At 39.8% G+C, this 27,042-nt stretch overlaps 1 protein-coding gene across 1 annotated transcript in view; it reads left to right on the forward strand.

Moving 5' to 3' along the window:
• The first annotated feature begins 913 nt into the window (after nt 1-913).
• oprl1 (opiate receptor-like 1) overlaps nt 914-27,042 on the forward strand; it is a 37,323-nt gene continuing 11,194 nt past the window's right edge. The window contains exons 1-2 of the mRNA XM_053481871.1: nt 914-1,219; nt 1,496-1,708. Of these exons, the coding sequence (XP_053337846.1) occupies nt 1,506-1,708 (203 nt within the window). The 5' untranslated portion in view covers nt 914-1,219; nt 1,496-1,505. The remainder of the gene's footprint in view (nt 1,220-1,495; nt 1,709-27,042) is intronic.

Here is a 27,042-nt window from a genome sequence, read left to right on the forward strand (position 1 = left end):
AATAAAATGTTAATACAGTATATATAGCATGGTAGCTTAGTGGTTAGCACTGTCACCTTGCACCTCCAAGTTCAAGGTTCAATTCCTTTCCTCAGATTCTATGTGCAGGAGGTTTGCATGTTCTCTCCGTGCTTTGTGGGTTTCCCCTGGGTACCCCGGTTTCCTCCCACAGTCCAGAGACATGAGGATTAGGCTTACTGGCGCTGCCAAATTGCCTATAGTGTGTGTGTGTGTGTGTGTGTGTGTGTGCCCTGTGATGGATTGGCACCCTGTTTAGGGTGTACCCGCCTTGTGCCCTAAGTCTCCTGGGATAGGCTTCAGGCCCCCTGTGACCCTGTATACAGGAGAAAGTTGTGTGTGAATGAGTGAGTATGTAAATCATTGTTCAATATATATTACTCTCCCACAAAGTATTTTTTTCTGTTGTTCCTGAGGGAAACACATACAGCACAGGGAGAACATGCAAACTTCACACACAGACCAGAGGTGAGATTCAAACCCCCAAACCCTCGATATAGATTCAAAAGAAAGTGCTTAATAATGAGCCATCATGCCCCACGTGTTTAAGTTGCCTGAGACAGGTGTCAGTTTCAGCACAACACATAAATAAATGCATCAGGTTGTGTTACTGCTGAGCATGATTTATATATATAAAGGTTAATTATAATCAACTGCCTCATACAGTCGCATGTCACAAATATAGCATACAGGGTGAAGGTTTTCCCACCAAGATTTTTTTTTCAGACCTGTGGCAGGTTTCCAACACAGTTGGTTTAATGGAAGATGAAAGAACTAACTAACTGATGTCTCGTTTGTATGTAAGCGTGTCATGAGAGAGAGAGAGAGAGAGAGAGGTGCTTACTGCAGATTCGAGGCGCGACTAGAGATTCTCAAGAAGAAGCGGAAAAAAAAAACATTACCGCACCTCCCATTCCCCTTGGTACTCGTTGCCTATCGCGCAAGAGAGGTTGAAAAAAAAAAAAAAACCCACACCCTGGCTCTCATCTTCGAACCGTATGCAGCACTCTCGGAATGGCTTTCTGCTAAATTGCTCTTCGGAAAACAAGCTTGCTGAAAACCGCATAAGGTGGAGTGAAGGATATCAGCTACATTCAACCATCGCTTCTTGGATTCAGATGCCTCTGTATGAACATACGTAGTCGTAGTCGTCTTCAGGAGATTTTAGGGATTTAAGAAAAATAAATATTCCTGCTTTACGGTATGTAACGGTCAATTAAAATGTCTTGCAGCAGCGACATTCCGCTGGAAAGCGATCTCAGAAATGATTATTTAGTATGGTGCAGCGTCAACAATCTGTTTCAGGCATTTTAGCTACGGTGTATATGCATGCTTATGTATCGCAGTGCTGTTTTCTTTGGCTGTTGACGCCTTATTTTAATCGACTATAGTCAGAATTATTTTATTCAGCGAAAATTAAACGTTATACACGGTAACGTCTATCTCAGAGCCCCCTTGTTTCACTCTTAACCCACAGGCGTCCCCAAATGGAGAGAAACCAGTCATTTGTGGATCTGAGGAATATTCACCTTAATGACAACGAGTCGTTGTTCCAAAACAACTTCAGTGATATCGACGACGCGGATGATCTGTTTCCGCGCAGTGTGAGGATCACCATCGCACTGGTCTATATGATCGTGTGCATGGTGGGACTCGTAGGAAACTGCTTAGTGATGTTTGTCATAATCAGGTAAGCCTGTCCGTGTGTCCACATGGCTAATTAATAATAGTTTGGAATGAAAATAGTTGACAGAAAGCAGCTGTTTACACCATCACACTTAAGTTTGTCGGGAGAACATTTCGTTGTATTTGATGTGTAAGCCACAAATGCTAACCCTGTTGAGGTAAATAAATAAATAAATAAATAAATCCAGTGTTCGACCAGCTTCCAAAACACAGGCCAAGCTATTGAAGCTTTTACACCATATTTGGCAGCTGGTACTGTAAGTTAGTTGTCAGCTTCCTTATTGCTCGACTACTAGTAATACATGACCGAATAAATAATAGATATATAAATGTTTATAAAAAATGAACAGTGTTAATTTAGTAACTCAAAATTTTCGCCAGGCCGTGTCTGATTTTTAACGATTGCTCAGTTTATGTTTATAAACAAACTGTCACACCATCCACATACACTGCATATACAGTCATAGCCAAAATTATTGGCACCCCTAAAATCTTTCCAGAAAATCAAGTATGTCTCACAGAAATGTATTGCATTAACACATGTTTTGCTATACACATGTTTATTCTCTTTGTGTGTATTGGAACAATCCAAAAAAGGGATGAAAAGAAGCAAATTTGAAATAATGTCACAAAACTCCAAAAATGGGCTGGACAAAATTACAGTATTGTCACTCTTAACTTAATATTTGGTTGCACACCCTTTGGAAAAAAAAAAAAACTAAAATCAGTCAATCAATAAGCTTCTTAAACCTCTTACCTGGAATTCCTTTGCAAACTGCTCCAGGTCTTTCATATTGGATCTCTCCACAGGTGTTCAATGAGATTTAGATCTGGACTCATTGCTGGCCACTTTAGAACTTTCCATCATTTTGTGGCCATCAATTTCTGGGTGCTTTTTGTTTTGAAGTATGTTTGGGGTTATTGTCCTGCTGGAACACCCAAGATCTCGGATGCAAACCCAGCTTTCTGACACTAGGCCCAACAGTGCAACCCAAAATCCTTTGGTAATCCTCAGATTTTATGATTTGGTAATCCTCAGATTTCACGATTGCACACAGTCAAGGCACCCAGTGCCAGACGCAGCAAAACAACCCTAAAACATCTTTGAATTTTTACCATATTTAACTGTAGGTACTGTGTTCTTTTCTTTGTCGACCCCATTCCATTTTGCAGTAAACAGTAGAATGATGTGCTTCACCAAAATGCTCTATCTTGGTCTCATCTGTCCACAAGACATTTTCCCAGAAGGATTTTGGCTTACTCAAGTACATTTTGGCTAACTGTAGTCTTGCTTTTTTATGGCTCTGTGTCAGCAGTGGGGTCCTCCTGGGTCTTCTGCCATGGTGTTTTATTTCATTTAAATGTCGACGGATAGTTTACGCTGACACTGATGCTCCCTAAGCCTGCAGAATAGCTTCAATTTCTTTGGAACTTGTTTGGGGCTGCTTATCCACCATCCAGACTTTCCTGCGTTGCAACCTTTCATCAATTTTTCTCTTCCATCCACGCCCAGGGAGAATAGCTACAGTGTCATGTGTTGCAAACTTCTTGATAATGTTGCGCACTGTGGACAAAGGCAAATCTAGATCTCTGGAGATAGACCTTGAGATTGTTGATATTTTTCCAAAACTTTGGTTCTCGAGTCCAGTTCTCTTTTACTCTTTCTGCTGTCCATGCTTAGTGTGGCACACACAATACAAAGACTAAGTGAACTTTTCTCATTTTAATATGCTTTCAGGTGTGATTTTTATATCGCACCTGTTACTTGCCCCAGGTGAGTTTAAAGGAGCATCATATGCTTGAAACAATCTTATTTATCCACAATTTTGAAAGCATGCCCATAATTTTGTCTAGCTTTTTTTTTTTTGAGTTTTGTGTGACATTATGTCAAATTTGCTATATATATATATATATATATATATATATAGTCACACGTGTAGTAGCCAAAATTGTTTTATATATATATATATATATATATATATATATATATATATATAATCTTAGTTATGTCCCTTTTAGGACCCATAACTAGTACATGCCTACACACCCTATCACTGCTTATCTGACCATGTTTACTGTTATGTAGTGCAAGAGTAACAATTAGTTGACTCATTTGTGTGGTTTTCAATGAGGTATGAATGATTCAACAGCAAACAACCCGATTTCCCCCACTCCCACCCACTCAACATTTGTATGTTCAGTCGAAATCTGTTAGCTTTGCATCCTGCCTTGAAATTTGTGCTTATAAAGGCATTGGTCATTTTGTATGCATTGTATAATTTATCTTTAGTGGTTAAAATCCTACAGTCCTCCCTAAATTATATATACTGCCATAACATTATGATGACACGCTGAAAATAGAGAAGGTGCCCTGTTTGCCCTTGACTTTTTGAGGCATGGACTCCACTAGACATTTAAAGGTATGCTATTGCATCTGGCACTTGTGAGTAGAAGCTCCTTTATGTCCTGTAAGTTGTGAGATGGGAGCTCCAAAGAGCAGATTTGTTTTTCAGGCACATCGCACAAATGTTTGATTAACTGAGATCTGGAGAATTTTTGAGGCTAAATCAACACCTCAAACTTGTATTAGAATATTTTATTTAAAGTTTGAGTAAATTACTATTTAATATGTATAACATGTAACTATTGGTCTAGTTCAGTAAATCAGGGAAGACTGAGCTTTGTCCTGGACACCATCATCAACACCATCCAAAAACCACAAAAGGTCTTCATTAAAAAACATTGGATGTTTGCAAAGTGCTATTTTTATGTATAGTCTCGAAAAATTGACTGTATGGGAAAAGTGTGATGAATAAAACAGTAAATTAGCAACCCGGATGAACACGGGTTTCAGAAGATTGTTAAGCAAAGCCATTTCATGAACTTGGAAAAGCTTCACGATAAGTGAAGTGAGGCTGGAGTCAGTGCATCAAGAGGTTCCACATACAGACATCTTCAGGAAATGGGCTGCAGCTGTTGCAGTGATAGTATCAAGCCACTCCTGAACCAGAGACATTAGAAACATCAGAAGCATCTTCTGGCAAAGGAAAAAAAAAACACACTGCTAAGTGGTCCATAGTCCTCTTTTCAGATTAATGTATATTTTGCATTTAGTTTGGAAATAACTCTCCAATGTTAAAAAGTCTAGAGGAAGAGTGGAGAGGAACAGAATCTGGTGTCCACCGTGTTTTATCAAGTTCAAAGTTAATTGGAGATTGTACCGCACTTCATGCTTTCCTTTGCTGTAAAGCTTTATTGAGATTCCAATTACTTTTTTCAGCAGACAAAATGAAGTAAAGAAACAGCATCATGAAGCCTAAGGAACATACCAGACAGGTCTGGGATAGAGTTGTGGAGAAGTTTAAAGCAGTGTTAGATTATAAAAAAAGATTTCTTTGCTTTGTAAAAAAAGTTTTCAAGCTTCGAACATTTCATGAAGCACTGTTTATTCCTTCATTCAAAAATGGAAAGATTTTGGCACAGCCTACCAAAACAAAGTCGTCCACCTAAATTGACAGGCTGGGCACAGAGAGCATTAATCAGAGAAACAGTCAAGAAGCCCATGGTAACTCTAAAGAAGCTGCTGAGGTCCACAACTGAGGTGGGAGAATCTGTACACAGGACAACTATTAGTCATGCATGAGTGGCTTGAAGGGGGGCTGAATACAAATGCACATATTTTCAGATATTTCTTTTTTTTTATTGTAAAACAATTTATATAAAATCCACTTTACGGGATGATTATGTACTACTTGTATCAAATAAAATCCCAATAAAATACATTTATGTTTGTGGTTGTAATGTAACAAAATGTGAAAAAGCCCAAGGAGTATAAATACTTTTGGATGGCATTAAACACACAAATGGTATGTCCAGAAAAAGCCCAGCCAGTGTTAACCCTCCTGTTACCTTCGAATTTACTATCATCTTTTATCCTTGGAGTCAATTTGATCCCAGCAATTTAAACCTCCAGAAAAATATCATAATTAAAATTGTTACCCAAGTTTATATATCAAAGTCACTGAATATGAAGGAATATGTCAGTCATTCATTTTGAGACTGAATGGGGTCAAAATGACCCCAAAGATAATAGGAGGGTTATTATAACGAGAACGATTTGCATGTCATCGATGTCCTGGCAGCCTAAGAGCATGAACTGAAATGGGCATGTGTGAAAGCATAATAACTGTGAAAGTGAGAATGTATACTGTGGACATTGCATTTAAAATTACTGAGCAAGTAGAGCAATGAATCTGCATCAAATCTTGTGTTAGGCAAAAACGATTCGGAATGATTCAGAAGTCTTTCAGGGATGAGGCAATGACTGCAACACAAATAGAAGTATGGCGCAAGCACTTCAAAGCTGGCCAAGAAAAGTTGAACAAGAACGTTCAGTTCAGTTCAACCTCCTGGATGACCAGCAACAAGCAGAACACCTGAGAAAGTTGTATGCCTAAGGTCTTCAGTTAACAAAGAGTTCCGTCTGACATTACGAGAACTAAAAGGATAATTAGTAGTTTGTTACATATAATCCTGGATACTTTTTGTTATATACTGTATACGCTACAATTTTCCAGAGGTGCTACAGTAAGTAATAGTACTGTTGGGAAAAAAAATGAGGGTCCCACTCAGTGCAAATCAGATGACATGGCATGCCCTGCAAAATGCTATGTTAGCTATGCTGGTCAAGTGTGCCCCCATAATTTTGAGTTCAGAAAGCTCAGAAATGGACTCATCAGGCCATTTTCACAAGGACAGTTTTTCCCTGATCTAATGTCTGTTCCTTGTGTTTCTTGGCCCAAGGAAGTCTATTCTGCTTTTTGTTCATCTGAAGTTATGGTTTCTTTGCCGTAATTCGACCATGAAGGCCTAACTCATGCAGACTCCTCTGAACAGTGAATGTTAAAATATGTTCATGGCTCCAAGAAGCATGTACTGTATGTGGGCTCTAATGTGAGATGGTGTAAATGGGCTGTTTCATATCTGTAAAGGCATGAATTGACAATTCACTGACAGCAGTTGCAGTGGGAAGTTTACATATACTCATCATAAACATAAAAGTCAAGGCAATATTAAGCTTTAAGTAATTTCTTTTTTCTGGGGGTGGGGGGTGTGTGTGATGTGACAATGTACATAATGAGAAAAAAGAAAAAACTCAAAATTTGGTGAACAAGTTTTAGTTTTTATATATTTTGTTGCTTTTTCCTGAAATTTCAAAAAAGAAAAAATGATACCTAAAGGGTTAAATATATACATACATCACACTTATTATGTTTGGTTCATCTTTGGAAGATGCTTTTTTTATCCATTCAATTTAATTAAATTCAATTTTGTTTATATAGCGATTTTAACAATGGTCATTGACTCAGAGCAGCTTCACAAAAATTAAAAGAAAATTTTAAAAGAAAATTTATGGAAGTGTATAGGTGTGACAAAAATGTGTTTAGATAATAATGAGATTGTGTCTCATGAGCAAGCCATGGGTGAAGGCGACAGTGGCAAGGAAAAACTCCCAGAGATGGCAATAGAAAAAAACCTTGAGAGAAAGCAGACTTATCAGGGAACCCATCCTCATTTGGGTGATAACGGATAGCAATTATATAACATCATATGTGTTATGCAGCTAAAAGTTCAATATAACAGAAATCCATCAACAAGCATTTGGCAGAATTCTGGTAGGATTACAGTAGGGTTGTTTCTAAAAATCTTAATGAATTCCCTCTCAGGGAAAAAATTGACAGTTTGTGTCTTATTATAGACCTGGGCAACGTGGCTATATCTTTCAATAACTTCAAGAGACATTTGTGACATATATTATAAATTTACTTTCCCCTTCCTCAGATTTGTACTGAGCTCATTAGACCTTCTCATTGCACTGTGAGTTGGTCAATGCATTGATTGCTATCAAACAACCCATTTTTATGTTGGTGTAAAGAAACTAACAGATCACTTACAAAAAAAGAGCGGCTTTGGAGTGACCTACTGAATGTACTGAATTACCAGGTTATCTCACTGATAATTTTTTTCTAGAATATAATGGCATAGGAAAGTCACAAAAAAAACAAAAACATGAAAACACTTTTTAATAAGGCAGGTAGTGTCTGCCATAGACACGTTTATTCCTAAAAGTTGTGTCGGTAACAACCAATAAAACCAATTCTAGATAAAAGTTCACGAGAAACTGGTCATGTTTTCTTATCTTATTTAAAATTGAAGATGAGCATCATAAGAAATCATTTTAGAGAGACGTAGATTATTAAAGCATACGATCCAAGGTAAATTATTTGTGTGTAGAATGTACAGTGACATTCTAGACTTTGGATAACATTCTTTTTAAAATATTTTTTTAATAATGGATGATCATCTTCTATGACTTTTACTGTAAACAACTGCAGCATAAGTTTTTTGTGATAGCCTGAATCGTAGGCTATCCATTCATCCATTCATTCATTCATTCTATATAAGGTACTGGTGGATATGAAGCCTTAGTTCATATTGGACATTGTTGGGATAAACAATGGTTTATAAAGACATTGGATTTTTTTATTAACATATTTGGTTTGATAGTTGCCAGAGTTCATGATTAGATTTTAACTAGTGCATTTATTACTGTCATTTAGATGATACTAATTAGACACATATTACTTAATGGTGTAACATAATTATGTCATGTTGTCAGATCTGTCTTTAAGGTGGGTACAATAGAGTTTATATATAATATAGTGTAAATTTAAACCTTTTTTAAAACGGCAATTAAAAACCCTTTTGTTTTACAGCAGCTTGCAGTAGTTGCTAAGACTATCCCCATTTCGTGTGCTACATCAAGTTTATATGTGTAATTACTCGTTTAAAAATTTGCATCATTAATATTTATTAATAAAATACATATGATATAGTAAAAACTAACTAAATCTTGTATCCACAGTGGGTTGCAGTATGTAAGCTACCCTGCAAATTAGATAACTTTAATGTTTGTAGACTCATACACAGTAGCTCAGGTGATCCACTTTTAAGACTTTCCCTAGCCGATTCTATTAATATAATGTGCCAGTGATTAGCGATTCTGAGATACTGATTCGGTGGATTTTAAAAATATGTTCAGTTGTACTTTTTTCCACTCAAGAATAAGACAATACACATTCTATCCTTTGTGTGTGCTTATTTCCTAAGGAATAAAAGAGATATAGTAATCTTTAATGTGCAGTGAATATCAAACCAGGTTTACTTCACTGTGTTTGGGTGCTCATCTTTTATGGCCACTTTATAGCTAAATATCTCAATATTTAACTTTGGGCCACCTTTTTACTTTGGCCATCTTTTCAACTCTACTGCCTGAATAAAACAAAAACATATTCCAGACTCTCCACTCTTGCTTGCGTTGCTATGGTTATTTTTCAATGCTTCCCACAAACTCGGTCATTTTTCCCTGCTTTAACACACACTTGTCACTGCTGTCAGCACCGTGCTTAAACAAACAGAATCCTATTACTCAGATAAAATCCATACACATAGTAAAAGTATTGATTATTTTAAAATGCTGGAATGGAGTTGTTTTCAAAATACCAATACTACTCTGCCCAGCCCTCTTTCTTACTGCACCATTTCATTCTGTTATTCTTCACCCAGGTCATCAGGAACACATACTGTACACAGACGTTGTAACGTTGCTTTTTTCAGCCATGTCTGGAAGTAGTAGACTTGTTTAATGGGTTTTACAGCTTATAACTGCATATTGCATTTAAAAAAATAAAAAATTTAAGGCAATTAAAAAGTGTAACAAACTTGCAGCAATGCAGTAGGAAACAGGGAGGCGAAAAATACTTCTAAAATTTATATATTTGCTCAGAATTAAAAGGGTAAATGTGAGAAGGTGAATCAGGTGCTTGCACATGTTAACAGGACACATTTCTGATGCATCTGTATGGGGTTGTATTGAGGTAGTTGTGCCTTGAGGGCCTGGAACACCTCCCTGCCCACTTTACCTTATGTGGGTGTCCCTTATTCATCAGGTCTGCAAGTAGGGGAAGTTGAGTAAATAAAACGTAAAATCTGGCCAGCCCCAGAAAGGCCCATACCCGTGTCCTAGTGCCGGGGTGGAGGTATGCTTGGCTGGTTGTTTTTCTTCTTCTGCCTTTAATCTAAATGGCTGTGGGAAAATTGAGGACAAAGGGGCAAACCCCATTCTGCCAGTGGCTCGAGAGGTACTGAAAGCTATTTCATTAATTGCAGGGTGGTATTGAACCCCCTGTAAGCCTTGGTCAGCATGAGTGTGGAAATAAATCTGGCCTCTGTCCCCAGGTGCTCATCCAGGGTCACAATTCAAACTCAGACATCTGGTTGAGTCTTCTGAAGTCAGTACATAACCTTGATGGTGTCGTTGGTCCTGTGGACTAGACCAGGGCCTATGAACCCATGTTGCAGTATTTATTTTCTTGTCCTTTATTTTCATGTACACTGTCTCATGTAATATTAGAATTGGAAGCTTGCTAGGAAATATCTCTGCACTCCTGCCAAGCTAAATAATGGGTCTGTCTCATAAACCTTTGGCAGCACTTCTCCATGATAAAATAGTACCAACAACCACCGCAACATAATAATAATAATAATAATGATATTTGTATAGCACATTTGTATAGCAACATAGCTGAGATTTAGCTTTACAAAAGTGTAAGTGTATTCATAACATTTTTTAAATCAAGGATTTATCCATTTTCCCTTAATAATAAAGCTAAACTCAAAGGTTGCAAGGAAAAACTTTGAAAGGAACCATACTCAAAAGGAAACAAATTCTTATTGAGGGGCACCAGATAAAATGATCATAAATTGAACTCACTGAGCATTAACATTAGTTGATGCCAAGTGCAAATGCCCTAACTACCTCTAGACGTTTTAATTTGCTTACTTGTAAGTAAAATAACAAGGACCATCAAATACGCTTTGTCATGGAACAGCTAGGCAGCAAATTGTGTTTTGGTCCCTTAAAAAAGAAGGAAAACACAATTTAAAAACACATACAAATTGTTGTAATTCCTACACTATATACTGTTGGACATAAATGAAATTAAAGTTAGTACTTTTGGTTCATAATTATAACTTAATTTTAATTCTAACATTATGGTAGTCGCCTATCATTCTAAGTTTAGGCCTTTTTGATTGAACATGGTGACGAGGTTTGTTTTTGTGTTTGTGACTACTGAAAGAGCAAAATATATCATTTTTGTTGTAACATGAGTGATGAGAGCACTTGCTTATTGCGCCCTAGCTTTGATCACACTCTTGCCTCCTGCATAGATGATGATCTGTTCTGCTCATCCGGTGATTCCTCTGTTATCAGACCGCCTGCTGCCAATTAAATGGCAGGCAGGGGTAGGGGTGGGCTGGCGTCTGTAAGATGACTGTCGGCAGACTTGGTGTCAGTAGTTACATAAGATTATTGATGGAGTATCATGCATAACCAAAAAAGACTGCCTTTGCAATAGGAACAGTTATGCTTCTATCGCATTAACAAGCTTAAATATGTACATTTCTCAGCTAGTTTTACAAAGTTCTTTACATAAAACTAAAGGGTGAGCCAGAGATTGTTAAGCCTGTTCTGTCAAACCCATTAAAATTAGTAAAAAGTGATTATATGTCTTTGTGACAAATAATACTGTTTCACTGTGCTGTAGTGTATATGTACAGTATAATAAAGGCTTAATAAAGGCTTATTCTTTAAGTAGTTTCCTTAACAAAGGCCTTAAATTCAGTTTCATAAATAATGTGATATTAATCCTATGGTTTATTTCGTTTTAAAAAATGTGAAGCTAAATCAGAATAATTTTTGATTTACACAGATTTTTATTGTTTTATTTGTTTTTATTATTTGTTTTGAATCTCTAAATATTTTCAATTTTAACTTATTTATGGGCCCACTTGAGTCTTTCTGTTAGTGGTGTTCATGCTTTAAGGTCATAATGAATGTAATTAGCTAAATTTCTTTTGGAAGGATGTCTGGCATTGATATGACTGGACAAAGCAGAGAACTGTATCTGTATTACAATATATTTCTAAGCCAGATGGCTGTTCTTGTACTACAAAGAAAGTAGAATAAGTGAAAACAGAACATGTCCAACATAAGCTGGAGATGAAAAATGGTAGTGGTGACAGCACCAGAAACCTTAAATACTGCATGCCTAATTACTTACTGTAGTTCATGTTGCATAGTGTATTTTTTTTAATTGACAGCTTCATGAAATAACTAATTGGACTGAGCAAGGTTTGTTTATGTTATTATGCTTGAAATGAAGTTTGTGGATTTATGAAGCTTTCTGCCAGAGATGACAATGGTGCATCTGTTGCATCTATAAATGGCTGAATGGCTGCTGTACAAGAGCTCACAATGCTGCTGCTTTTACCAGGATATTACAACCATTCGCACTAATAAACTCTCAGATGGAATCTTATGGGATTATAAGTTTATATTGGCAAGCATCATTTCCACATGTTCAGCTGTTGCTCTTAGATGTGCGTGTGTGTGTGTGTGTGTGTGCATACATAAATTGTGTGGCATTTAAGCAATGTATTTAGTGTTTACTGTTTACGTGCAGAAATCTGTATGAATAAAAGTAAGGTTTTGTCTGTACATTGGGCAAAACTTTTAATGATATCTTAGTTTCATACATTAGAGGACCTAAAACCAGTCTAAAAAAAAAAGTCCTGTCCATCTATCTGTCTGTGTGTCTGTAAGTGTGTCCCGCCATTTTCGGCATAGCATCACACTAAACTGGCTAGACAGAATTTAATGAAACTTTACCTTCGGTATTTGCCTGAAGTTGAATCTGCGCCATAAATGAAATCATAATGTTAAAGGAAATAATGAGCAGTTTTATGCCAGTTACATTTATGATATGTCGCATCATCTGCTTTTTTTACCCTAAGGAAGTGGGCTTGGCTCTACGCATCACTTAATAAAAGCCAATTAATGAGATAGTTTACTGTAAATACACAGAAACTAATGTAATGCATCTACAAAGCTTCCTAATACGCACAAAACACAAACAAACAAACATGTGCCACAGTATGAGGTTACTTAAAAAAAGCATGTAGTGTATGAACACTGAACCTTAAAAGATAGATCGATGTATGTTTATTCTTGCTGCAGCAAATATGAGTTTGTCTCATTTGTTCTGAAACCGTGGTGCTAATAAAAAGCAGTCATGTCACCATGAGATAAACCATAGGTCGTTAGAAAAAAAGTATCTGCAGCAGACTGAGGTGAGTCCCTGTAAAATACCGAACTGAGAGCACATTGTTGTGTGCTAAAATCAAATACTAATAATTTTGAGTAAAAGTGATGTTATGAACAGTTTTGTGACAGATTTAATAATCTACTTAAAACAGGGAGTGTATTGGCTGACAAGGAAAGACACGACTTAGCGAAACAAGGCAGAAGATACTCAACCTTACAAAATTTAAGTTCTTTGTATTAATAAGTTAGGCAGAGAGTTCTGCCATACAGAAAGACAGGCCAGACATATATGTGGACTTCAACCTAAAATAATAATATCATTGACTACAATAAAGCTGATCAGCTTATTTTTAGCTTCAACCTTTTAACTAACTCTTTACCCATCAACTACAAAGCAAGTAATAAAAAAAAGGCCTCTGTGAGCACATGAAAGGTGTATGTACATAACAACAATCAAAAACAGACTAAATAAGTATTGTCACGGGTTCTACGTGGGATAGGAAAGACCAGGAAAACCAGAAAAGGTTTTATTACTTTCAGTTTCTCTCTTTTCTTTTCGGCAGGCTCAGAGCAAACCAACGGGGTGCATTCGTAAACATCAACATAAGGTTCAGGATTTCCTTATTATTTTCTCTTAAAGAGCCACCTTACTGAAACTATAGTAACTGGGGTTGAGAATGAACCGGGCCGGAATCCAAGACCGTTCCTCGGGACCGTAGCCTTCCCAATCGACCAGGTACTGGGTGCCTCTGCCCCGAGGTCACGAATCGAGGATGCGACGCACAGTGTAGGCAGAACCACCATCGAAAACTGTAAACTGAGGCCCTCTTTCCGAGACGATGTCTTTAGGGAACCCATGCAGACGGACTACATGCTCTAATACCAGCTCGGCTGTACGTTTGGCTGACGGGAGTCCGGCGAGGGCCACCAGGTGCACAGCCTTAGAGATCATAATGGTCATAATGGTGTCTTTTCCTTCGGAGACCGGCAGGCCCACAACAAAGTCGACGGCAATGTGCGTCCAGGGTCGATGGGGAACCCGAAGGGGTTCTCCCGGCGTAGGTTGGTTAGTGTCTTTGGCCCTGGCGCACACTGGACACGCCTGAACAAACTCTTTGCCGTCCCTAGCTATAGATGGCCACCAGAAGTCTCGTTGGAGAAACTGAAGGGAGCATCTTGTGCCTGGGTGTCCTGAGAGGGGGAAGGAAAGGCCCCATTGGAGGACCTCGGATGTCAAGGTTTCGGGTACGTAAAGTCGTCCAGGCGGTACACCTGCCGGTTCGGTCTCTGTGGTCTGCGCCTGGCGGACTCTTGTTTCCAAGTCCAGTTGAAGTGGTGCGATGATTTTGGAAGAAGGAAGAACAGGCGCAGGGTCCGCCCGGGGGGAATCCAGCTCGAGTTGCCAAGAGAGAGCATTAGCTTTAGTGTTTTTGGATCCCGGGCGGTATAAGAGATGGAAATTATAATTTTTAAAGAACAACGCCCACTGCGCCTGTCAGGGATTTAGCTGCTTCAGGTTCCTGATGGTGATGAGGTTTTGATGGGCTGTCCAGATGATGAATGGCTCTCTGGCGCCCTGGAGCCAGTTACGCCATTCCTCCAAAGGCCAGTTTATGGCCAGCAGCTCGTGGTCCCCTACCCCGTATCGCTGTTAAGTGGGGTAAAACATTTTGGAGAAGAAACTACATGGGTGTGGTTTCTGACCTCGTTGGGAGAGAACAGCTCCAGCGCCAACATCTGAAGCGTCTACCTCCACAACGAATGGTTTACTGACGTCAGGATGAAGAAGAACGGTGGCAGAGTCTTCTGAAGGCGGAGATAGCAGAAGGGTTGAGGTGGAAAGGGAGAGATGAGGGACGGGTCAGGGCGGTTAGGGGTGCGGCAACTGTACTGTAGTCCCGGATAAAGCGACGATAGAAATCCGCAAGCCCGAGAAACCTTTAAAGTTGTTTAAGGGTCTTGGGTAGGGGCCAATGACGCACAACCTCTAGCTTCTGTGGGTCCATGGCCACACCCTGGGACGAGATGACAAAACCCAGGAACGTGGTGGAGCGCTCGTGAAAAGCGCACTTTTCCAACTTACAGTACAGCTGATGGGCGAGTAGTCTCTTTAGGACCAACCTGACATGCTGGGTGTGTTCCTCAGCGGTGTGGGAGTAGATGAGGATATCATCTAGATATGCAAATGCCCACCGTCCTAGCATGTTTTGGAGAACATCATTGATTAGGTGTTGAAATGCGGCGGGGGCATTGCATAATCCAAATAGGATCTCAAAGCTTTCGTAATGTCCAGTGGGATTGATGAAAGCCGTCTTCCACTCATCGCCCTCTCTGATGCTCACCAAGTTGTAGGCGCTCAGAAGGTCCAACTTTGTAAAGATGGTGGCACCAGAGAGGGCATCCACGGCTGAGTTGGTAAGAGGCAATGGGTGTCGGTTTTTGATAGTGATGTTATTTAGCCACACATGGGCGAAGTTTGCCGCCCCTCTTCTTTGCAAAGAAGAACCCCAGGTGAGGAGGAGGGCCTGATGGTACCTTGGCGGAGGGCATTGGTTACATACTCCTCCATTGCCTGCGTCTCTGTAGATGTAAATGAGTAGAGGTGGCCACGGGGTGGTACCGTGCCAAGTTGGAGATCTATGGCGAGGTCATATGGGCGATGTGGAGGAAGGTGGGTAGCTCGTCGTTTGCAGAATACATCTGCTAGGTCTCGATATGCCTCTGGGATAGCATTGGTGTTGACATCGGGGGCCTTGGACTCCCTAGAGTACGTCCCAGCCGACGCCTTTAGGCATAGTTCGGTGCAGGTCGCGCCCCACTGTAAAATTTGGTTTTGTGTCTAGGAGATAAGGGGATCATTTTGAAGGAGCCACGGATGTACAAGGATGATGGGAGGAGAGGAGATGGTGGTGACATGAAAACTGATCTGTTCTTGATGTTGGTCGATGGTAAAAGTGATGGGTTGAGTTTGGGTGGTGATGGGACTGGTAGATAGGGGCCGACTGTCGACAGATGTAATTCGAACAGGCTGGGATAACGCCTCAAATTTTACCCCAAATTTTTTGGCATAAGAAGAGTCAATGAAGTTACCTGCTGCCCTGGAGTCGATGAATGCAGTATTTCTGACCTGTTTGTGGCCAAATTGGAGGTGCACTTGAACCGTAAGACGGGACGAGTTGGTCGTGACGGAGGAGAGAAAGCGGTGACCCGGTGAGTGACTCCCATTTCTCACCAGGCCTGCACGTTTCCCGGCCGGAGAGGGCAAATTGCTCGAAATTCTGCTGTGTAACGGCTCACGGATAATCCACCCTGCCGCAGGTGATAAAGCTTGGTGTCGGTCTCCACCTCGCCCACTGGATGTTCAAAAGTGAGCTTGAGTTGCCGGGTGAACTCATTATATGAATGGGCATTATATGAATCTGACCGGAGAACTGCCGTGGCCCACTCAGCTGCCTGCCCTGATAGCAACGAGACGAGAAGAGCAATGCGTAGCCAATCAGGGGAGTACTTGTTAAAATTAAACTTAAACACCAGATCGAGCGCTGTTAGAAACACACTACCCTTTCCTTCCGTGCCATTCCACTTCTCTCGTAATGAGAGAAAAACATCAGAAGGAGGGGAGGGGGGTTGGTGCGGCGCCGCAGCCGCTGCGAGTGGAGGCCGGCTAGCCGCGCCAGCAACAGCCATGCAGAGATACGCGTTCTCCCGCCTGAGCTCCGCGACCTCTCTGCTTAGCTTATTGATTAGCTCGACGTGCCGGTCCACAACTTCGCAGAGGCACGCATGGTCCGCTGGGTTTACCGCAGAGGGCTCAGTCATTCTGTTAGTGAACTAACCTGAAGTGACCAAAATACTTCGCTTTAGCAGTTAGCCCTTTGTAGCGTGATTGGTAAACCGAAATGTGGAAGCAAGCGAGTAGGCAGGATAACCACGCGAGTTGGTCTAAGGACTTTTACAAAAGGGGAGCAAGGGAAAAACACAAATTTAACCCGTGTCCTATAACACACACTTAAATCAGAAAGCAAAACCCAAGTGGGTGAGTACTCACGAATTGGTAGACGAACAGCCTGAACCGACTTGGGCAAACTCAATGACTGAGCGCTAAGCCGTGGTTTGTTTACTCCTCTTATACTTGTTGGTTTGCGACCACATTACTTCCAGGTCCTAGTGCCGGTCGCGTATTGAGTGTGCATGACACAAGCGTACTTATTACAAACATATCAGTGTTATACAGTAGTTGTTGTTGTTGTTGTTTGTTGTATTTATTTTTATTAGTGACAGTTAGGGAAGTTTCCTGGTTTTCTAAATAGCTGTGTTGGGGTTGTGGTAAATGTTTTAGCTTAAGCATTGCTGCTACTGTTCTTATTGGAATAGAAATGGTTCATTCACAGGGATTTGTTTGGTGGACATTTCAAGTAACATAAGACAAATGATAATTGGATTGAAAAAGCTTACTGTTATATAACAAAGAAAAATGTGTAAACAGAAATATGATCATTACAAGTTCATTACAGATTATGTTAGTGCTTTTTGAGCAAGCTGCATTTTTCCCCATTGTTGTTTTGCATTTTGTGTTATGTAATTTGTTTTGGTATTAACAAAAAAATTCAAATTCAAATTTTATTTGTCACATACACAAACATACACAGTACGAAATGTAGTGAAATGCATTATACGACTGCCATTGACCCTAAAAGAGAATTAAAGTTTACAAATAAGAAATAAATATAAATAAAAAGAATACGATAGAAATTAAATAGAAAAATTTAATTAAACTAGGAAAATATAGAACTAAAAATAAAAATAGAAATGTGCTAGGAAAAATAGAACTAAAAATAAAAATAGAAACATGATGTGCATAAAAATAGAAATATACTGTGCATAGAAATATGATGTGCATAAAAATAGAAATATACTGTACAAATTGAAATATACTGTACTGGGTGTGCAAATATGCAAACAACAAAGTGTCTTTGTGCAGAGGTTATTAAAGTGACTTTGTGCACTGGTCCAGGATGTAAACGTAAACATGTAGTGTAGTTGTGAAGGTAGGTGTGCAAAGTTATTAAAGTGTCTTTGTGCAATGGTCCAGGATGTGAATGTACAACATGTAGTGTAGATATGAAGGAAGGTGAGCGTGTAATTGTCCATAGTGTTCATGGATGTAAAAGGATTGATAGATTTGATCAATTATGAAAAGATTGTGTTAGTTCGTGGTTGTGGTTGAGAGACTTTATCGCCTGCGGGAAGAAGCTCCTCCTTAGTCTCTCTGTGTTGGCCTTCAAGGAGCGGAATCGCTTCCCAGACCGCAACAGAGTAAACAGTCCGTTATTGGGGTGGCTGAGGTCCTTCACGATCTTCCTGGCCTTGGTCAAGCACCGCTTGCTGTAGATCGAGTGCAGGTCAGGGAGCTCGATGTGGATGATGCACTCAGCTGATCGCACCACCCTCTGTAGAGCTCGCCTGTCCTGCATGGTGCTGTTCCCGAACCAGGTCGTGATATTTCCCGTTAGGATGCTCTCTATGGTGCAGGAGTAGAAATTCCTGAGCACCTTGGAGGGCAGTCTAAAGTCTCTCAAGCGTCTGAGGTGGTAGAGATGCTGCCGGGCCTTTTTTACCACGGTGTTGATGTGACAGGACCATGCCAGGTCCTGCGTGATGTGAACACCGAGGTATCTGAAGCTGTCCACTCTCTCCACTGGGCTCCTGTTGATGACGGGGGTCTGGTAGTTCCTCACCTGCTTTGTACTGAAGTCCACTATCAGCTCCTTTGTCTTACTGACGTTCAGGAGGAGATTGTTTTTCTGGCACCAGTTCTCCAGATTTCCAACCTCCTCCAGGTAGGCCGTCTCATCGTTGTTCGTGATCAGGCCCACCACAACAGTGTCGTCAGCAAACTTGATGATGGTGGTGGAGCTGGTAGTGGCCACGCAGTCGTGGGTGTACAGAGAGTACAGCAGGGGGCTGAGGACACAACCCTGGGGGGCTCCAGTGCTGAGAGTGAGGGAGGCTGAGACATGTCCGCCCATCCTTACTGCCTGTGGTCTGCCAGTCAGAAAATTGGAGATCCACTGACACATTGATGAGCTGAGTCCCAGGTGCTCCAGCTTGGTGGTAAGTGTGGAGGGAATTATGGTATTAAATGCAGAACTGTAGTCGATGAAGAGCATTTTCACATAATTCCCCCTTCGAGTGTCCAGGTGAGTGCGAGATGTATGGAGGAGATGAGAGATTGCATCGTCCGTGGAACGGTTTGGACGATAAGCGAACTGTAGTGGGTTGAGTGTGTCTGTTAGTGAAGAGATGATAAAGTCTCTGAGTAGGCGTTCAAAGCACTTCATCACTACTGAGGTGAGGGCTACAGGGCGATAGTCATTGAGGGAAGCAGGATGAGGTTTCTTTGGGACAGGAACAATGATGGATTCTTTGAAGCATGTGGGGATCACCGACTGAGATAAAGAGATGTTGAATATCTCTGTGAACACAGGTGCTAGCTGGTCTGCGCAGGCTCTGAGGATATGGCCTGAGATGCCGTCTGGTCCTGCTGCTTTCCTGGTGTTCACTCTCTTGAAGGCTCTCCTCACGTCATGCTCGGTGATGATGAACGCGCTTCTGGTGCTGGCAGTGACTTCCTGTCTGCAGCCGTTAGCGCCTCTAGCATTAGCATCGCTAGCGTCTTTAGCTGCAGCCTCGAAGCGAGCATAGAAAGTGTTCAGCTCGTCTGCCAGAGTCACGTCTGCGTTTATCATACCGGATGTTGGTGCTTTATAATCCGTTATTGTCCTTAATCCCTGCCACAGGCTCCTTGAGTCACTCTGTTGGAGTTGTGACTCTAGTTTCCTCCCGTAGCGCTGCTTCGCCTCTTTCACCGCCTTCCGGACGCTGTATGACGCAGCCTTGTACGGTTCCATGTCCCCCGACGCGAGTCCCGTGTTGTAGGCAGCGGTGCGAGATTTTTAGAGCGTCGCGGATGGTTTTATCCACCCACGGCTTCTGGTTGGGAAACGTTTTAATAGTCTTTTTTTCTACGGTATCGTCCGCTAGTTTCCCTTGAATCCCACAACCGCTTCCGTAAACACGCTGACGTCACCATCGGAGCTGTTTCTGAACATGTCCCAGTCTGCGTCATCGAGTGCGTCCTGTAACGCAGCCACTGATTGGTCCGTCCAGCGCGCGACCTCCCTCTGAACCGGAACTTCCTGTTTCAGCCTTTGTTTGTATTTTGGCATGAGGAAGATGGCGGCGTGGTCGGATTTACCAAACGGTGGACAAGATTGTGCCTTGTAGCCGTCCTTGACCGTTGTGTAGCAGTGGTCCAGTGTCCTTTCGCCCCTGGGGGGCAGGTGATGTGCTAATAAAAGTTTGGCGCTGCGCGTTTGAGGTTGGCACTGTTAAAGTCCCCCGCCACGATAAGCGCAGCGTCCCGGTGTTGTGTTTGTTATTGTGTGAGTGCCTCATGCAGCTCGCATAAGGCAGTGTCCGTGTCAGCTTGTGGTGGAATATAAACGGCGCTGATTATGACCGATGTGAACTCCCGAGGTAGATAAAAAGGACGACACATGATGGACAGTAGCTCCAGATTTGGTGTGCAGGAGCGTGTGAGAGGAACAACGCTCGCACTGTTGCACCAGCTGCAACAGCTGATACTGAAAGTTCTGATTGCATATTTATGCTATCATGCAAGTAATAACTGTGCAAGAAACATCTCAAAACAATAACTACACATTGTAAAAAAAAGAAATGGTCTCAATAAATTAGAATATCATGAAAAACTTTATTTATTTCAGTAAAAAGTGAAGCTCATATATTATATAGATCCTTTACATACATACTGATATATTTCAAGTGGTCATTTCTTTTAATTTTGATTATTATGGCTTATAACTAATAAAAAACCCAAAATTCGGTATCTCGGACAATATTGTGAAAAAGTTAAATATTTGAAACTCATGGTGTTGCACCTTAATCAGCTTATTAATCCAAAACACCTGCAATGGTTTCCTGAGCCTTTAAATGGTTTTCCAGACTAGTTCAAAAGCTCGTCGTTCACAGATTACTCTATCCAAGCAAATTAACGGAATGTTGAATGGAAGGGAAAAATGTTGTAGAAAAAAGTGCAATAGGAATATCAGCAGCCTTGAGAGGATTGTAAAACAAAGCCCATTCAAGATTTTGCCACAGACTGATCGCCTTCATACCTTGCCACATTGCTGTAGTAATTCATGCAAAGGGAGCATACCTTTCAATAGTCTAACATTTCTGTGTTACAACCTACACCAATAAATATATTGGTCTTAAGTTATATTCAAATTTTGAGATACTGTATTTTGTGTTTTCATTAGCTATAATCAGCAAAATAAAATAAAAAATAAACACTTGAAATATAAAGTCTGTGTGTAATGAATCAATATAATGTAGATGTTTCACTTGTTGAACAATTAGCTTTTTAATTATATTTTAATTTATTGAGATGCACAAATTCAGGTTGACAAAATAAATTAATTCATCCATCTTCTACACTGCTTATCCTGTACAGAGTTGCAGGGGGCCTGGATCCTATCCCAGGAGACTTTGGAAACAAAGGTGGTGCCAATTCATCACAGGGCACACAAACACAAGACACACACTACAGGCAATTTAAGAATGCCATTTAATTGTGGGGAGGGAAGTCTCCATGGCATGGGGGCATTTTAGTGCATAATGTTTGTTCTTTTGCTTAACTGCTAATCGAACCAGTTATATACAAGTGATGAGGTCTGATCAGCAAGTACTTTCCTGTGGAAGCAGAAATAAGACTTTAACATTTAACATAAAAAAAAATATATATATATATATTATATATATATATATATATATATATATATATATATATATATATATATATGAACTGTTAAAAACATATTTTAAAAGTAAACATTTTTTTTACTTGGACCGGTTTATTGCATGTTCATAACAAAGCAAAACATATTAAATACAACCTTAACATGATGCAGAATCAGTGTGAGCCCTAAGCTTGTTTCTATCTAGAAGAGATGGATGACAATCCCAACCAAAGTGAATTTTCTTATTTTTTGAGAGTTAAAGTTGTCTCAAACATACTATTAAGGCCACATGTACAGTATACTGTAATACAAAGTGCAAAGGTAGGACTCCTGGTATTTTCTGTTTAAATGTGGATAGTACTGGTACCCTTTTTATACTGCTACTGTAAGAGCAGTGGACTGAGAGGCAGTAAATCTCGCTAATGCCAGCTGGTGTAAAAAGAATAAGCAGATCATACACAATATATATATGGATCGCAGCAACTTGCAATTGATTTCTCTTTTTGTGCTATTATACCAGAAATCCTGATTTTTTTTTAACCTGGATTTTGTCAACCCAAATTTGAGGACTCAATAAATTCAGTAAAAATAACTAATCAGTAGCACCTGTGCTTTACTGTAGCCAATTGCAGTATTTCAACATTGCATGCGTTAGTTTAAATCATATTTCATTTTATCACCACAAGGTAAATGTCACAGAAATTGTTAGGTTGTTTGAAATTAAATACATTGTTTTCAATATAGAATCAATTGTTATGAAAGTTTTTATTGCTCAGTCCTAACATTTAATCTTAACTTCTAGTTTACTTCTCTGTAGCATTCAATCTGTATTCATTACAGTATGTGTAACAGCGGGAATAAATGTGTCAGGTTTAATTAACTAATACAGTATATCCCAATTGAAATTGTACATGCCTGTTTCTTTTTATAGTGTAGTATTAATTTTAGTTTTCAGTGTGTGTACATGCAGATGTGTATGTGTGCGCACACTAGTGTGAGACCAGTACCTTATTGTAATAAAAATTATAACAATATAAACTAAGCCATGTGATGATAATAGCAACAGAAGAAAATGTAATGGATTGACATATTTGTAGACCAGCTTATGATTGGATGGTATTGATTGACTCTGATTGGCTGCCAGTGAGTGAAAACAGTGTTGTGATATTGAGTGTGTGAAGTACAGAGTGGAAATACAGTTTGAGCAAGCAGAAATACAATTATGCATGAGAGAGTCTCTTTCGGTGAGGAATAGATTTTGACTGCCTGAGTAAGAGTGGGAGCAAGCTGAAATACATTTTGCACACAAAACAAAGATTTTTATGCCTAGGTGTTTTTCACAAAAATAGGGATTAATGCAAAAAACATCATTAATAGCAGATTATGATAATTACAATTGAACATGAGTCTGAATGCAATTGGTTAGTTCCCTCTCCACGTGCCCTACTGGTAGTACAATGTTTTTGTGTACTTTCATCTATTAATTTACATTTACTTTAAATAACATTAAATGAATAACATTTTAAAACTTATGAACAAGATGCTTTCTAAATGGTACAACAGGTACTTTAAATATGTGATCATTCTTAAGTTCGATTGCCAAGAAAAGATCTTGCACTTGACCTGGGATCTATGATATTACAGTATGCTGTGTCTCATCAGTTAATAAAAAAACTAGCCAGTCATGCTGCACAACTGCATTGTCATAGACTTTGTGGCAGTCTGAAATTGTCATTGCAGAGCTGCACAGATGTCAAAGAATGTGCCTAGATTCCTTAAGTGATTATTATAATGACCGAAATTGCTTGCTTGACTCTATAATATCATATAACTTACCACAACTAACAATCTGGCTTTGAATAACCTATAAAATGCGAAAATGTCCTTACGGTAACTGTTTGTTGTTACCATTGTTCCCATGTGTTTTTTTTTTCCCATATGACTTTTGTATTTAGTGAAATATTTATTTCTTTAGGGAGTTTTTTGTCTGGTATTATTAGAAAGCTATACCCAATGCAATGTTGAGTCTGCATGTCAAGGTGCCCAGTGTGGGGCAACAGGTTGGCTCTAAGCCATGTGCTCCAAAAAAAAAATCCAACTGCTCATATGAAAAAAACCTCACACCGCATGAGGAATAAGGGCTGATGGCACAGAAAAACAGCAACAACTACATGCCATGGCAACAACTGCCATGGCAACAACTACATGCAGCAGCAAGCTTTTTAACCATTCCGCTAGACATATGCCAATCCGTGCTCCAGGCACAGAACAGAGTTCAGTGGCTGCAGGGCTTCCAGCAGTAAGAGGGACTGCTTGCTGTACAGTCTTTTTGAAACTATACCCTGTTAAGCTATGGTTATGGAAAGTGGAGTCTGGAAAAAGGCCTGTCCTGTTTAAATCACACCCTGTTCCATGCCATGCTGTGCCCAAATCATGCCATTCTGTGTCTTAATCATGGCATTCTGTGTATAAATCATGCCAAGTACATGCAAATATACAGTATGTGGTATATATGCGTTACACCTAAGTGCTTATGTTGTCGTGGGCACTTGGTTCTTGGGTTACATCCCTTTTTAATTTTGCTAATACTCATGCTAATAAATGTATTTTACTGAATAAGAATTTAACAATTTTTTTTTAAGTTTGTGCTTACATAATTAGCTACAATATGACTACTAGTTCTTATTATTGGTTTTGCTTCTTAACAGGGTGAGCTGGTTTTCAGTACTGCATAGTGGGGATGCAAAAAATTATCTGAATGAGTGAAAGTATAATTATTTAGTGCATCCAGGCGTATATATATATATGGCATGCATATTAATCATGGATTAATTTTAAAGTTTGACCATTTTAGTGAAATTTTTTATAAAAAAATTTCACTAAAATGGTCAAACTTTAAAATTAATCCATGATTAATATGCATGCCACACACTGAGGGGAGATCCGTACAGATCATAGATCAATTCCGCTTTATTAAATCACTACAACATCCTACATTAGCTTAGTATGCAATTAGCCATTTTAGCCAGGGATTTATTTATTTATTTATTTTACTTTCTTTTTTTTTTTCAATTTTCTCCCCTAATTTAGTCGTAGCCAATTCCTCCTCGTCACTAGGGGGCTACATTAAGGCTACTACTACCACTTAGCTGGGAGGGCTGAAGACTATCATGTTTCCTCCGAACCGCGTGACGTCAGCCGACCGCTTCTTTTCGCAGTTTTCGAACTGCTTGCTCACGCACCATTAGGGGCGGAGTAACCCACTCGGAGGAAGGCACAAGCTGTTCTCCTCTGCAATAAACAAAAAATTCAGCATAGTTTTGTACAATAGGTCCCCTACGTACGAACGAGTTCCGTTCCAAAGGCTTGTTCATAAGTATAATTTGTTCAAGTACAACAAACATTGTCTAGGTACAAACATACTAACACAATTAACTATACACAGTATAAAAGTAACATGTTCTATTATCTAGTCCTTGTTATTGAGAATCGTGGAGATGGTTGAACAATTAAAAGAGCTTGCAATGTCTGGCATTTTTTTACCTCGCTTCATTCTCTTTATTATTTTTACTTTTGTCTCCTGCAATGCTGGTGCTTAGCAGTACCAGCTTCATCGCCATTGCTTTTATGCCTGCTTCCGGACATTCTGACATGCACACTGTACACATGTGACAATGTATGCCAGACATGTGATCTAACTTTCACGATTGAGCATAAGCGAAAGCATGTTCGTATCTTAGAAAGTTTGTAACTTAAATGCTCGTATATGGGCGACTTAGTGTACTCCACAGTCCATTATGAAGAGGCAAGAACCATTTACAAAGTTTTTATATCACCTACAAACAGCTACAGTAAAACAGCAATAATCAAAACATTTTTTGACAATCATGATGTCTCGCAAACTGAAACAATACACTGACCTAAAGGATTATTAGGAACACCGGTTAAATTTCTCATTAATGCAATTATCTAATCAACCAATCACATGGCAGTTGCTTCAATGCATTTAGAGGTGTGGTCCTGGTCAAGACCATCTCCTGAACTCCAAACTGAATGTCAGAATGGGAAAGAAAGGTGATTTAAGCAATTTTGAGCGTGGCATGGTTGTTGGTGCCAGACGGAGTATTTCACAATCTGCTCAGTTACTGGAATTTTCATGCGCAACCATTTCTAGGGTTTACAGAAAATGGTGTGAAAAGGGAAAAACATACAGTATGCGGCAGTCCTGTGGGCGAAAATGTCTTGTTGATGCTAGAGGTCAGAGGAGAATGGGCAGACTGATTCAAGCGGATAGAAGAGCAACTTTGACTGAAATAACCACTCGTTACAACCGAGGTATGCAGCAAAGCATTTGTGAAGCCACAACACGCACAACCTTGAGGCGGATGGGCTACAACAGCAGAAGACCCCACCGGGTACCACTCATCTCCACTACAAATAGGAAAAAGAGGCTACAATTTGCACGAGCTCACCAAAATTGGACAGTTTTGAAAAATGTTGCCTGGTCTGATGACTCTCGATTTCTGTTGAGACATTCAAATGGTAGAGTCAGAATTTGGGGTAAACAGAATGAGAACATGGATCCATCATGCCTTGTTACCAGTGTGCAGGCTGGTGGTGGTGGTGTAATGGTGTGGGGTATGTTTTCTTGGCACACTTTAGGCCCCTTAGTCGCAATTGGGCATTGTTTAAATGCCATGGGCTACCCGAGCATTGTTTCTGACCATGTCCATTCCTTTATGACCACCATGTACCCATCCTCTGATGGCTACTTCCAGCAGGATAATGCACCATGTCACAAAGCTCGATCATTTCAAATTGGTTTCTTGAACATGACAATAAGTTCACTGTACTAAAATGGCCCTTATAGTCACCAGATCTTAACCCAATAGAGCATCTTTGGGATGTGGTGGAACAAGAGCTTCGTGCCCTGAATGTGCATCCCACAAATCTCCATCAACTGCAAGATGCTATCCTATCAATATGGGCCAACATTTCTAAAGAATGCTTTCAGTACCTTGTTGAATCAATGCCACGTAGAATTAAGGCAGTTCTCAAGGCTAAAGGGGGTCAAACACCATATTAGTATGGTGTTCCTAATAATCCTTTAGGTGAAAGTATATGAGTAAGGAGCATATGGACTATTTAAAAGCAATATAACAGGTCTTTGAGGGTCAGAAATCTGGCTGATAAGCAAGTGATCAAAAACTTTTATTTGACACAGTAATTCACAAACAAATTGTTAAAAAATCTGACCCCACTGTATATACAGTATATATATATATATAT

This window comes from Clarias gariepinus, chromosome 22 (assembly GCF_024256425.1).
Source record: "Clarias gariepinus isolate MV-2021 ecotype Netherlands chromosome 22, CGAR_prim_01v2, whole genome shotgun sequence".
NCBI lineage: Eukaryota > Metazoa > Chordata > Actinopteri > Siluriformes > Clariidae > Clarias > Clarias gariepinus.